The sequence below is a fragment of the Pelodiscus sinensis genome, chromosome 2 (assembly GCF_052426305.1).
Source record: "Pelodiscus sinensis isolate ZL-2025 chromosome 2, ASM5242630v1, whole genome shotgun sequence".
In the NCBI taxonomy this organism is placed as follows: domain Eukaryota; kingdom Metazoa; phylum Chordata; order Testudines; family Trionychidae; genus Pelodiscus; species Pelodiscus sinensis.
The window spans coordinates 38,219,118-38,233,482 of NC_143053.1; the positions used below are offsets into that span (position 1 = coordinate 38,219,118).

Sequence of the window (14,365 nt, forward strand, 5' to 3'; positions counted from 1 at the left end):
GAACGGGTCCCATATGAGAAGAGGTAAAAGCGACTGGGACTTTTCAGTTTAGAAAAGAGGAGACTGAGGGGGGATTTGATAGAGGTATATAAAATCATGAGTGGTGTGGACACCGAATGAACTAGAGGACACCGAATGAAATTAATGGGTAGCAGGTTTAAAACTAATAAAAGAAAGTTCTTCTTCACACAGCGTGTAGTCAACCCGTGGAACTCCTTGCCAGAGGAGGCTGAGAAGGCTAGGACTATAATAGAGTTTAAAGAGAAGCTAGATAATTTCATGGAGGTTAGGTCCATAAAAGGCTATTAGCCAGAGGATAAAATGGTGTCCCTGGCCTCTGTTTGTCAGAGGCTGGAGAAGGATGGCAGGAGACAAATCGCTTGATCACTGTCTTCGGTCCACCCTCTCTGGGGCACCTGTTGGTGGCCACTGTCGTCAGACAGGATACTGGGCTAGATGGACCTTTGGTCTGACCCAATACGGCCGTTCTTATGTTCTTAGATGCCTTGAGAGATCTGCAACCTTCGCACCAGGCAGGCAAGTGATCATACGGTTCTCCCGGTCATCACAAACCCAACTATCTATGTTTCTAATGATCGAATCACCCACTACTAACACTTGACTCTTCCTAACAACTGGCATTCTCTCCTCCCCCTCAGAGGTATCCTCAGTGCGAGAGGATACCGCAACATTCTCTGGAAGGGGGGTTCCAACTACAGGATGGTTTCCCTCTGCTCACATTGAATGCTCTGTTCTGTTGAGACTTTCATCCTCCTTAAGAGCACTGGGGCTCTCAGACTGGAGGTGGGCAGTACTACAGTGTCCTGGAAAGTCTCATCAACATATCTCTCTACCTCCCTTAGATCCTCCAGTTCAGCCACCCTGGCCTCCATCGCCCGAACTCGGTCTCTGAGGGTCAGAAGCTCCTTGCAACGGGTGCACACATATGCCGCCTACCCACAGGGCAGGTAATCATACATGTTACACTCGACGCAATTAACAGGATAGCCTCCACTCTGCTCCTGGGCTTCTGTCTCCATTTTTCTTATGAATAAGTTTAAGTATAAACTGGGATTCTTTTTAAATCTCTGGAATATAGATTATTATAAGAGTTATGTTTTAAAGAAGGTCAGAAGTCACACAGTTCCACATCTCCAGTTCCACAAATGCTTCTCTGTGGCAATCAGCATCTCCTCAGCCTTATCTAGATTAAGTTTAAACCAAAATTTGTCCAGGTCTCTATTTTCATTGAACAACAAGAAAATAAGGAAGTATTTTTGTCTTTGATGAAGAGGAAATAAGAATTGAGTGGTGTAGGCATACCTCTGATACTGAAAGAGCATACTGCTAAATATTACATAAAATTGCTGGCAACAATGACTTAAATATATGAAAGACAAAAGTGATATAAACAGACTGTTACAAGGAGGAAGGGGAAAAATTATTCTCCTCAACCTCTGATGATAGGAAAAGCAGCAATGTACTTAAATTTGTGGCATGGGAGGTTTAAGGTGGACACAGAAAAATCTTCCTGTCAGGGGGGGTGAAGCTATGCAATAAATTGCCTAGGGACGTTAAGGAATCTACATCATTGGAAATTTTTAAGAGTAGGTTAGACAAACATCTGTCAGCAATGATCTAGATGGTGCTTGGTCCTCCCATGAGTGCAGGGGACTGAACTTGATGAGTACCCGAGGTCCCTTCCAATTCTCGTATTCCATGATTCTATGCATTATTACATGGACACAAGAACAGCAACCTGATCTTTGTTTAAATATATTGTGAACAATAAATACGATAATTTCTTAAATGTGATACTTTGATTTGGTGGGTAACACTACTGCATTTTAAATGATTTTTTATGTAACATCAAGGCTGCTTAATGGTTCCTTTAAATGTACTATAGATCCACCTACATTCCTTTACTTGTCCTAATTTGCCTATCAAATGTTTGTTTCTTTGATTATCAATTAATATTAGTTGGTAAATCTAAAAAGGCACCAAATCAAGTATCAGCAAAAGAACTGTAAAAGTACACAGAAGCCAAACACAACTCACTTGGAAAGAGGGGATGTAAAGATCAAAATGAATAAAACAACAAGTTCCACTTTGAATTACTAAGTCTTCCACACAGCACCTAAGAGCACTGGTAAGTTGACACAGGTGTACACCATATGGGCTCTTGAAAAAACTTGATTGTGAAAGATGTAATGATGGTTCTAGGTCCAGAGTGCATTCATCCAAGGTCCACTTGTGCATCTGTTATATATTTATGTCCCTTTTTAAGATCAGTATTTTCAGAGACATTAAAGTATTGATCACCTACACAAAAAGTATAGTACACTTAAAAAACCATATGCTAACATAAGGCTCTGAGGCAATAAAACTGTTCTGGCAAAGCACAACAGTGCCCTAAACTGACTGCTGAATGAAGGCTACATCTGAGAATGCCTAGGAGCCCTAATTATGGACCAGGACTTCACTGAACCAAGTGATGCCCAGACATAAAACAAAGAGAGGTCCCTGCCCCATGGAGCTTACAATCTAAGCATAAAACACGAGACAAAGATGGATACAGGGGAGTACAAGGAAACAATGAGTTAATATAGATCAGCATAAGCAGCCGCTACATAAGCACAGCATCACTGTAACTATTTGACAAGCTTTTTGGAGGCATCAAACCAAAACAGAGTTATGAGGAGGATTTTGAAGGAAGATAATGAGATAGTTTTGTGGATGTTTATGGGGAGCTCCTCCCGAATATGATGGGCAGCATGGGAGTAAGCACAACCATGCTAGTTTGAAAATTTAACACATGGGTGAAGGAGGCTGGCATTGATGGTGAATGACAGATGAGAGGTAGGGTAATGAGGTGCCTTCAAAATGAAGACAAATAGCTTACATTTGGTATGATAAAGAAGGAAGAGTTAGAGCTCTTTGAGAACTCTTAGCCTAACTTTCAGTACGTTGACTTTAATCTTTATTATAATTCAACCTATGTTGTAACACTCTCAAGCTACAGCTACACTGTAGCCTTCTTCTGAAAAAGCGTATGCAAATGAAGCATGGCATGGAATATCGCCACACGTCATTTGCATAATTAATTAGCAGCCACTTTTGCGCAAGAGGCTTTTGCGCAAAAAGGAGCTGTGTAGATGGGACGGTAGTTGGTCCTGCAGTGAGGGCAGGGGACTGGATTCAATGATCTCTCAAGGTCCCTTCCAGTTCTATGAGATAGGTATATCTCCATATATTACATGAAAAACCCCCTCTTGCGCAAGAGTCGTTCCTCCTCATTTTTTCAGGAAGAACGGCTCTTGCGCAAGAGGGGGTTTTTGCGCAAAAAGGAGCCATCTACATAGTTCCTTTTTGCGCAAAAGCCTCTTGCAAAAAAGTGGCTGCTAATTAATTATGCAAATGAAGTGCAGCGATATTCCATGCCACACTTCATTTGCATATGCTTTTCCGGAAGAAGGCTACAGGGTAGCCATAGCCTCAGTAGTGAATTCTATAGTGAAGATGGAATTTTCCATACAAATGTAGGAGATGAGCCAGGCATAAATTAATTAGCCCTAATTGCAGAGAGTGGTGACACTCCAGAGCTTACTTATTTGAACTGAATTTCTCAGTCATTTCTCATTCTTTCCCAGTGCATTGGTTTCCTTTGTTTTTTCCCCATTTTAGTTCCTTTATCTGTTATATGCTCTTGATATAATTTGTTTACCTACATTTTAATCTTATTAGTTTTCCTTCCCATTTAGCTATACTTCAGGATGTCCTGAATCAGTGAAATATTTGCAGTGAAGAGTTCATATTGGCCAAGAAATGCAATTTTTGATCAATCTGAAACTATTTTTGAATTTGCATCAAGTTCATCAAACAGTTGTGTGAAAATCAAAATGTTTTGGCTTCATTAGGGTTTGTTATTCATAGAGGCAATTCACAGTCATTCATAATGACAATGAATATTCAAGAGAGAAAGAGTAAAAATGACCATAAGCTTGGCGATAGGGCACTAACCTAGTATGTGGGAAACCCCAATACAATTCCTTGCTCCAACGACTATTCATTTCTAAAAAATGGAACAGTTTCAACCCAAGCGATTGCCACACAAAAATAATCTATTACCCAGTTGTCAGGGTCTTCTCCTGCAATGTGGGAGATCTAAATCAAATGATATCAATGTTACTGTCTTTACTGTATGAGGGGAGTAGAACTGTGCTTAATTTATCCTGAATGAGGGAGCTCGCTCTCATCTGAAAAGATCTCTTTAAGCCAAGGGCTCAAATACTAGCACCCTGTGAAAGTAAAAGGGGTGGTGGAGAAGGAGTGCCCCAGTTAGGAAGTAAGGACTCTTTCTAAGGATCCCTAGTCTGATTTAACCTGTTTCTCCCCACTGTTCAAAGATAAAGCTAAATAAACTCCTTTGTTATTTAACTGCTCCACAGAACTTGAAATCTCTTGTGGCAGGTCAGCATTTTCTCCCAGTCCACTTCAGAGTCTTCTACTAAAAGATGACAATCACTAAGACTTGGATGAAATCTGAAGAAACTGACCTGTAGAAGTCACAGAAGAGAGGCAAGTAACAGCAGGTAGCTGGTGGAAAGGGCAAGCAGGCAGCCAATGGGAGCAGAGAAGAATGAGGTAATGGTGGCTGGTGGTGGCAACAAAATACATCCTCCTCCTCCCTACCTTCACCCATGGGAGGTGAAATCACAGAGATGTGTCTAGGAACTTTGGGTCCTCACTAACCAAGGAGAATCACTGAGAGTGGGGTGTGATGGGGGAGCAGATAAGGGCACAGTAAATAAACTTTTGATGGTAGAACTCAAAAGCACGAGGCAGAGACACTGCCTCACACATTTTGGGGTGGATGTTCTGCTCACATTTTAGGATTGAATCCTACTTGTGGAGTTTTCCCTAATTAATATTGGGTGACTTCCATCCTTTATTTTCTACACACAGACACTGTGCTTATGAGTGGGGAACTACTGTCTCTCAGAGGTGATCTGTAAAGTCGAAATAAGTTACGCAACTTGAGTCAAAATAGCTTATTTCAGCTTTTGGTGATGTCTACACAGCAGGAAGTCCAAAAAAGAGCACTTTTCCTTGGACTTCCCTTACTTCTCGTACAATGAGGGTTACCGGAGTCAGAGTAAGAAGTCCTCCCATTCAATATTATTTCAACATTATGTCAAAATAACTGCTTGTACTGTAGACACAAATTGCATTATTTCAGAATAATGTCAGTTATAATGCTGCTGCGTAGACATAGCCTAAGAGCGGGCTCAAGCCAGCTCTGTGTTGCAGTATTGTCAAGGTACCTCTAGATATTGATCTCAGCCTTGGGATGCTACTGCTCTCCATGGGAGAAAGATTATACAAGTAATCACTAAAACACATATCATGCATCTACTGAACATGATTTTTCTTTTATTTCTGAAGCATCATCCCTTATTAAGATTAGGTAAAATGTTATATATTTGTTTTTCAAAATGTCATAAAAGTAAGGAAGCACTTTTGGTGCAAAATCTACATAAGCCCCAAAGAAAAATTATGAAAAACCTTCGTAGGGGGGTACACACACTACAAGTAGCAATATGTTCTATTTGATACCATAGATCCTTGGCTCCCTATCATACTAGTGAACAGTCCCAGGAAGTTCATTCCAAAAGGTCGGCCTGCCAAGCACAAAACTGAAATGCAGTGTATTGCCCCACTCAATTCACTACCGCACACATCAGTAATGATTTTAACCTCTTTTTTTTTTCCAAACACAATTTATTCAAGCTGCAGGAAGCACAAGTTGTTGCTGGGTATTGTAGAAGGATTGCATAGGGACAGGGTGAGGCCTCAAGAGAGGATATATTTCTTTATTTCCTTCAGGGTTGTTATTTTTTTCACTGAGAGGAAGCAAAGAAATGAGGGCTACAAGCTGAAAAGTAGTTTTCAATCAAGAACACTTATTTTTGGTTAAGTATTCCCAGTTCCCTACCTGATGTTAGGTAAAGGGTCATAAATGTGAATCAATTTCATTTGTACAAAAACCATGTTATCTCTTCCTCAATATATTTTCATCTATGTGTCTGAGAAATGTGTTCTTTAATTTCAGTCTATTTGCCTAGTTTTGAATTTAGGCCTACTGGACTGTAATTGCCATAAATGCCTCTGAAATCTTATAAAAATTGCATTAAATTAGTTATCTACCATTAACCTACTACAGAGACTGATGATAGGTCACATATCACAATTATTAGCACTGCAATTTCACAGATCTCTTGGCTGAATAGTATCTGGTCCTGGTGACTTTTGTTTAATTTATCCATTTGTTCAAAAATCTCCTCTACTGACACCTCATTCTGGGACATTTCCTCAGATTTGTAACCTAAAAAGAATGACTCGGGTATGGGAATTTCCTTCATATCCTCTGCATACAGACTAATGCACAAAGCACTATTTAGCTTCTCTGCAGCAGCTCAGAACGCAGCTATCTTCCTTGAGTTCTTCTTTAGCACCTTGATCATCCAGAAGCCCCCACTAATAGTTTGGCAGGCTTCTTTTTAAATATTTGCTGTTAGTTTCTGGTTCTTGGCTAGCTGCTCTTCAAATTTTTCTTTTACTACCTAATTATACTTTTTCAGATGACTTGTTGGAATTTAGGTTCCTTTCTATTTTCCTCAGTAAGGGTTAACTTACAATTTAAAAGATGTATGTTTAGTTTCTAACCACCTCTTTTACACTGGTTAGTCATGTTGGCTTTTGGGGGGGATGTTCATCGTGTTTCTTTATTTGGGGGTACACATATAATTTTATATTCGTTTATTATGTTTTTAAAAAGCTTCCATGCAGCTTGTAGACACTTCACTTTTGTGACTGTTCCTTTTAAATTTCCATTTAACTATTCTTCTCTTTTTTATATACTTCCCCTTTTTGAAGTTAAATGTTATATGGTACATCTCTTTGGTTGTTAAATTTCATGACAATATGGTCACTATTACTGAGCGGTTCAGCTACATTTACTTCTTGGACCATATCCTGTGCACCACTTAGGATTATATCAAGAATTAAACCCCATGCAGCCACAGAGACAATCTCTTTACCAGGATCAGGCTGGCAACGCTTAACTAACAAACTACCCTTGAACATGGTGAAAGGACCAGTTCCTTTTGACAGGCTGAGGGCATTACTCTAGTCTAGTTGCTCCTTTTCCTTGCTTGGCTGGGAAATTTTTTTTCACTTGCAGTCCACTGGTAGGGGGACAAAGTGAGTTTTTTCACTATACCCAAGCTGGTATGGGATCTGGTAGGGTGCAGTTGAGGGATTAGATTAGTACTGTGTGATGGATCGGAAAAGCGCTGGCCAGCACTGGTGACTAAGGCGTTAAACTCAGGTAGCCAGCAAGATTGTTGGCAGGGAGCCAGAAAAACCAATGAGGATAGAATGCTGAAATGTGAATAGTATAAGATATCTTGCCTGTTTTCTTTGTGTGGGAGAGCTAAGCCAGGAGTTGAGAGCTCCAGAATGATTTAGACCCAGGCAGGACTACCATGCCTTCAAGGAATTAGGGGCATGGAAGTAGACTAGAGGGATTGTAAGTAAATAAAGAGAAAAAGTGAATCTAGTCACAATCAGGATATTTTTCTTTATTTTGTGGTTTGGTTTGAATGCTCTGTGTGAATCTGTGCTTCTCCTCCCCCATTTACAATCTAAGAATTGTTCCCAAAGATTTTCTGTGGGTTTTTTATGTTTTCCTTAGTTGTTCTGTAACATCTAGCTATCAAGTATGCTTTATCAAGTATATCTTTTGTTTTGTAATAAAAATCACTTTTCAAGGTGATGATTTGATTCTCATGTCCTGGAAGGTAACAACAGGTCTGTCTGTGTCTGTCTACATACTTCAGACTAGAGGTCAGCTGCCAGTTGCTTTTCTTTTCTCTTGTTTTTTCAAGTTCTCTTGTGGTAAAAGAGCTTCAGGTACCCCTGGGGGAGAATTCAAGTGTTCCCTCCTGTTTTTAGGGATAAAATCACTTGATAATGGCAGCTACCCCCCAAAGTCAGTGAATCTGGGGAGTTTTTGTAAGCAGAGTCTGTAAGAGGCAAGTTATTTTTAAGCTCTATTGTGGGCCTTCAACTTATGCACTTGGAGCACCAGAGTGGGGATCAGCCTTGATACTCAAACTGCCCCTTTTCTTTAGTTGGCTGGGAAGACATTTTTCACTTTGCAGTCCATTGGTAGGGGAAAGGTGAATTTTTTCACTATTCCCCACAGCTGGTCTGGGATCCAGTAGGGTGCAGTTGAGGGATTAGATTAGTGTTGCAACTTTATACATAAAACTTGTGGCAGGTGTCTAGTGCAGTTTTTTGGTGCAGAAGGGATGTAGTTATTGGATAAAATGGGCTGTAAAAGGAAAGCATCCTTTAAGGAGAAGAGTAAGGTTGGTTCAGAGCTCGTATGTCTCATCAGTGAGGAGCAGACCCCCACTCCTTTTCCCAGCTCCTGAGGAAGTGCATTTGGGGGTCCTATATCTGGATTAAGAGGGAGCAGACCCCTTTCTCTCTATACTGTACCATTTGTTTTCAGATATTGTAAGTGAATAAAGCTGCAGCCTAATTACACACATCCATGGCCTCCTGTCTTTCTTCCAGTGTGGATGGACAGTGTTGGCAGCATCTGTTTTAGGATTTTGTTAAAAATTACCAAGGTCAATATTTATAATAATATACTTGGAATGTTGGAAGCAGGAACATACGCTTGGAAAATGAAAGTACAATGGGTAGCTTTTCCGGAATTCTTTTCTACAAGTTAAACTAGTAATCAAACAATGCTATACAGAGGGAACATAGATTGATTTTATACTTTAACATGTACATATCAGCTAAACATCAAAAGTAATGAAATGATTAAAATACACAGCTAAAGAAACATCTAAAAAGAAGAACCTTAAAAAACTGACCGAGTGACCACAGCACTGGAACTAGATACGTGAAATCAAACAAATGTACTAAAACCAAAATAATAAAATAAACTAAAAAATTCCTCAGAAAAAGCCATTGCCTATATTCCATGCTAAATATATCAATGTACAGCAGACTTCCGATAATCCGGCACCTTTGGGACCCAGGGGGTGCCGGATTATCAGATATGCTGGAGTATCAGGAGGTACTCTGGCAGGGAGGCTATGATGGATCTGGGGGGAAGGATGTCAGGTGGGGAACGGTGCAGCGTGGGGTGAACCACGTCCTGGTGAGGGACAGTGCTGCAGGACCAACCCAGCAGCACCCCAGCTGCTCTGTCCCACGGCTTCCCCAAGTACGCCGCTGGTCAGTTTCAGCAGCGGCAGACTTGGGGAAGCCGTGGGGCAGAGCAGCTGGGGCGCTGCCGGGTGCCGAGCAGGGGGATGAGGAGCGGTGCTGCAGGACCAACCCAGCAGCACCCCAGCTGCTCTGCTCCGCACCGCTTCCCCAGATTCGCAGCTGGTCAGTTTCAGCAGCGGCAGCAGTGGACTTGAGGAAGCTGCGCGGAGCAGCTCCAATTGTCCGGCTGGCCTGAGCACTTCCAGGTTCCAGTTGGTGCCGGACTATTGGGAGTGCCGGACCACTGGATGCCGGACAATTGCAGTTTTACTGCAACCAAAGAATTAAGAAAGAAAATAGCATTACTACTAACACAAAGAATAAAGTCCCCATGATATTTTCAGGAAATCTCAAGATAAACTTCACCCTGGAAACGCTAAGCACCATGTATAACACCATGCAGTCATTTTATTGGTGCACACTGGAAATATCCTAGCACATGGGAAACATCAGCATAGGTTCTTCCAGGTCTCAGCACATCACTTCCACAGATCATAAAATAAACCCAGATGCAGCAAAACTAACTGCCAAGCAAAAACCAAAAATGTGAACATACTGAAAACGAACAGTGGTTCATGTGTATAGCATTAAACCTAACTGAAAAGCAAACACATATATACCAGCTACTTCCTGTATTAAACAAATGTATTATAAAATTAAAATAGAAGTACTACATATCACAAAGAAAAAGTCAGGCCAGCTAATTAAAATGCCACATTAAACAATAGCAGGAAGGAGCCACACTTGCCGGGCCCTTGGGCAAGATGGGGGGACAGGGCTTCAGGTGGAAGGGCTGGAGCTGGGTGCAGCCAACTCTCAGTACTGCCCGGAGTGCAGCGTGCCACACCTTCCACCAAGCAGCTCTCAGAACAGCCTCGAGTGCACCGTGCAGTGCTCCAGCAGCAATGTAAAGGGCCTGGAGCTTGGGATGCCACCACTGACCCAGTAGTAGTGGCAGCAGCTGGGAACCAGGGACCTTTTCAATCGACAGGCCCCAAGGGCAACTGTTGCCCCCTCCCCCGACACCCCAGTGGCACTCTTGAATATTAGTTTAAAACTCTTTCAAAGCAAAAACACACACAGTTATTGAACACAAGCTAAAATGAAAATGTGGCTCACTCTGAAAAAGCCTGTCTTGCCATTGGGCTGGCCAGTTAGGATGTCTTTTGGAGTCACTGCCATTTAGCCCTTCAAGAAGAGCCATTGGACAACGTCATTTTGAGAGAAGATCAAGTTATCTTTGCAGATCTAATATCACAGCCCCAATCAGGTTTGGATAAATTATTTCAGTGTAAGTATCTAAAATAAGGAACCACTGTGGTATTTTACTAGCAAAACTAATGTTTCAAAACACAGGAAACCAAATATGATGCCTCATAAATGATTAATAAATTTGTATCTGCCCCTTCATCATTATTTTCAGTGACTGTTTTTCTTTCTCCTTCCTCTATCTTTTTTATATTCCCTAGGGATCTGTCCTTGATTTTCCCTAACTCTCAGAGTACTCCTTATCTACTTCTCATAGTTTTTCATCACATCACTGTTGATAACAATCCAACCTTTCTGCCCATTCCTGACTCCTTTCCATTTGTTATGGCTTTCATATTTTCTGGGCATCTTGTTATTCCCGCCATTTAAAAAAATGGCAAAAACTATTTTCTCATATCCCTCTTCATTGTCGTTGAGAAAAGGGGAAGAACCTGCATTCTGGGACCTGCAAAGCCATGCATGCACTGAGTATGTATTGGACAAGTTACAGAGAAGTTTGAAAAAACTGGTAGTTTTGCTTGAAAAAAAATTGACTGAGACACTGGACAAACAGGCCTTTTCAAGCACAAACACTTCAAAATGCATTAACAGGTGTGTTGTAAGCAAGACACGAGAAGTCATTCTTCTGCTCTACTCTGTGCTGGTTAGGCCTCAGTTGGAGTATTGTGTCCAGTTCTGGGTACCGCATTTCAAGAAAGATGTGTAGAAATTGGAGAGGGTCCAGAGAAGAGCAACAAGAATGATTAAAGGTCTAGCGAACATGACCTATGAAGAAAGGCTGAAAGAATTGGGTTTGTTTAGTTTAGAAAAGAGAAGATTGAGGGGGGACATGATAGCAGTTTGCAAGTATCTAAAAGAGTGTCATAAGGAGGAGGGAGAAAATTTGTTCATCTTGGCCTCTGAGGATAGAACAAGAAGCAATGGGCTTAAACTGCAGCAAGGGAGGTTTAGATTGGACATTAGGAAAAAGTTCCTAACAGGTCAGGGTAGTCAAACACGGGAATAAATTGCCCAGGGAGAATCTCTCTCTACTCCATTTAAGAGTAGGTTAGATAAATGCCTCTCAGGGATGGTCTAGTCAGTACTTGGTCCTGCCATGAGGGCAGGGGACTGGATTCGACCTCTTGAGGTCCCTTCCAGTCCTAGTATTCTATGATTCCATGAAACTGAGCAGTGACCACTTGTTCCTGGCCACCGCACCATTTTCCTTCACTCTGAAGCATAAAGCTTTGGCTGTTTTAAAACATATGATAGCTTTGTTTTATTTTTAAAATGCCTATTTAGTCATCTGAGAAACAGAATGATAATTTTAGAACTTCAAAATTAACCACGGGAATTCCAAAATGCTATATGCAGCTGTAATGTAATTGGTCCTGTGGGGCTTAGTTTATTTATAAGAAGGTCATGCAAGACTATATCAAATGCTTTACTAAAGTCTTGGTATACCACATCTTATACTTCTTCCCCTTATCCATAAGGCTTGGACTCATTGTGACCCAGAATTGACCTTAAAGTCCACTGGCAAATTTTAGGAGCAATTTTAGCAGGTGAGCTAACTGGAAGTCTCTGAGTGGGCAATCCAGAAGTCACTATTCTAAGCCTGTTTCAGCTGGAAGTCTCTTTTGCATTTCTTACAGTCCACATTATGGACAAATCAGAAGATATATGTCATTCTATAAATACAGCTGTTTTCCTTTACAGAGGTACAAAAAACATTTAGGAGCTAATAGAAAAACTTCTACTTTATCCTTCCCTAAGGGCATGTCTAGACTACCCTTGGCTTCTGAAAGAAGATATGCACATTCGTGCTGAATTTACATATGTTCTTCCGATCCCTTTTTTGGAAGAGGTTTTTTTCGGGGGGAAAAAAAAGCTATTTTCACGCAACCCCACCTTTTTTTTTGAAAGAACCCTTATTCCTCAAAAATGAGGTTTACAGGATTCTTTCAAAAAAAGGGTGGGTTTTGCATGAAAACCCCAGCCTAGACTGCTTTTTTTTTCTTCAAAGAAAATCTGTTCAAAAAAAGGGATCGGAAGAAGATATGCAAATTTGTGCCAAATTTCGGAAGCCGAGGGTAGTCTAGACATGCCCTAACTTAGAAATATCTTTTTTTTTCAAATTTTGTATAAACAAAAAACAAAGGACACAAAACAAAAAGCTTGTTGTTCCTAGACTAAGACCTTGAATGCCAAGACTCATCCTGGAATTATTTTTCTATGGCCATAAAATAAGCCATAAAAAACAAATTATAATGGAAATAGACACATGGAAGAAATGTAACAATTACACAAATGACAGTTTTAAATGTACAATTTAAAACTCTATTTCAGAGAATATATGCAATACAAAGTAGAAGCAGGAAAAGTACTTTGTTCACACATATTGTAGATTGCATTCCCAATATTTACTTGTCCACTCAAAGTTTTGAATTATTTCCTACCTACTAGCCATATTCCACTCAAGCGCTGGGTTTTGAGAATTTCTTTCATTCTCTGTCAGCACACCTCCTTTACTACTGTCCTTTTCAGGTTTCAATTGATCCCACTGCGCAGTACCAATGTTGATAGACTGAAGATCTATTTGGTATTGTCTGTCTTCAACCTCTGATCCGGGGTCCCGAAGTATTCCCAGATTAAGTGCTCTCCTATAATGATATAAATATTTTAATCATAATGAGATTTCATTAAATCATTTTGTTATTAAAAGTGCAGAGAGAAATGAGGAAACAGAGAGCCATGTTTTGAACAAATTATATAATGTGTGGATAATTTGATGGTCTTCCTGCTCATTGTGGGTGTGTCTAGACCACATCCCTCTTTCGACAGAGGGATGTAAATTAGACACTTCAAAATTGCAAATGAAGCCAGGACTTAAATATCCCGTGCTTCATTTGCATAATCACATAATAGTGCTTTTTCGAAAAAGCACTATTTCGAAATTGAAACTGCAGTCTAGAGTCGGTTTACAGGATCTTTCGAAAAAGCACCCCGTTTTCGAAAGAACCGCATCTAGACTGCACTTTCAATTTCGAAATAGTACTTTTTCGAAAGAGCGCCATTACGTGATTATGTAAATGAAGCACGGGATATTTGTCTAGTGAGTGTTTTGGAATGTCTTCTTGTTATAAAGTGAGAAAAACTAGACAGCAGATGGGAGAAGAAGAAAGAGGCTGCAGGACAATTTTTCCCTTTTGCAGTGAAATCTGGTGAACAGGATCTTTCCCCAACAATTAAGAAAGCAAAAGAAAGGGAATTCTAGATGTGGCCTGTCAATTAAATGGCAAGTTCAACCCTCAATCAGAGGCAGTTAGTATCATACAACAGCTAAGTGTGTACTTACTTTTACACAGAGAAGGAGTAAACTACACCCAGCACTGCATCCTTCAACTTTCTTCTGCACAATCATATGCTGCCCAACAGGATTACTGAAGCAATAGATGCATTGTGGAAGTGTACCTGCAATTCCTCATTGTGCTGGCTAGGATGAATTTGGCCCTTATTTTGTGTTATGACTAGATTTACTAGTCTCAAAATAAATAAAAAATAAATAACTTCCTGGCATTTATCTTCTTGAGCAAAGAACAGGGAAGACTACTATTCATAGAGTCAAATAAGCTAGAGATAGAAAAGACCCATTAGCTAACCTGTCCATTCCACTGTCAATACCAAATTGTTCCCATACTGTTTTTTTTCTAGCATTTAGTTATATTCAGTTTAAAAAGCAGTAAGCAATAATGTTTCT

At 40.4% G+C, this 14,365-nt stretch overlaps 1 protein-coding gene across 6 annotated transcripts in view; it reads right to left on the reverse strand.

Annotated features, from left to right (window-relative positions):
* The window catches only part of VPS13B (vacuolar protein sorting 13 homolog B), a 1,005,617-nt gene that overhangs the window by 311,328 nt on the left and 679,924 nt on the right, over positions 1-14,365 (reverse strand). For all 6 annotated transcript variants that reach the window (XM_075920304.2, XM_075920302.2, XM_075920305.2 and 3 more), the window contains one exon: positions 13,065-13,268. In XM_075920304.2, coding sequence (XP_075776419.2) covers positions 13,065-13,268 — 204 coding nt within the window. The remainder of the gene's footprint in view (positions 1-13,064; positions 13,269-14,365) is intronic.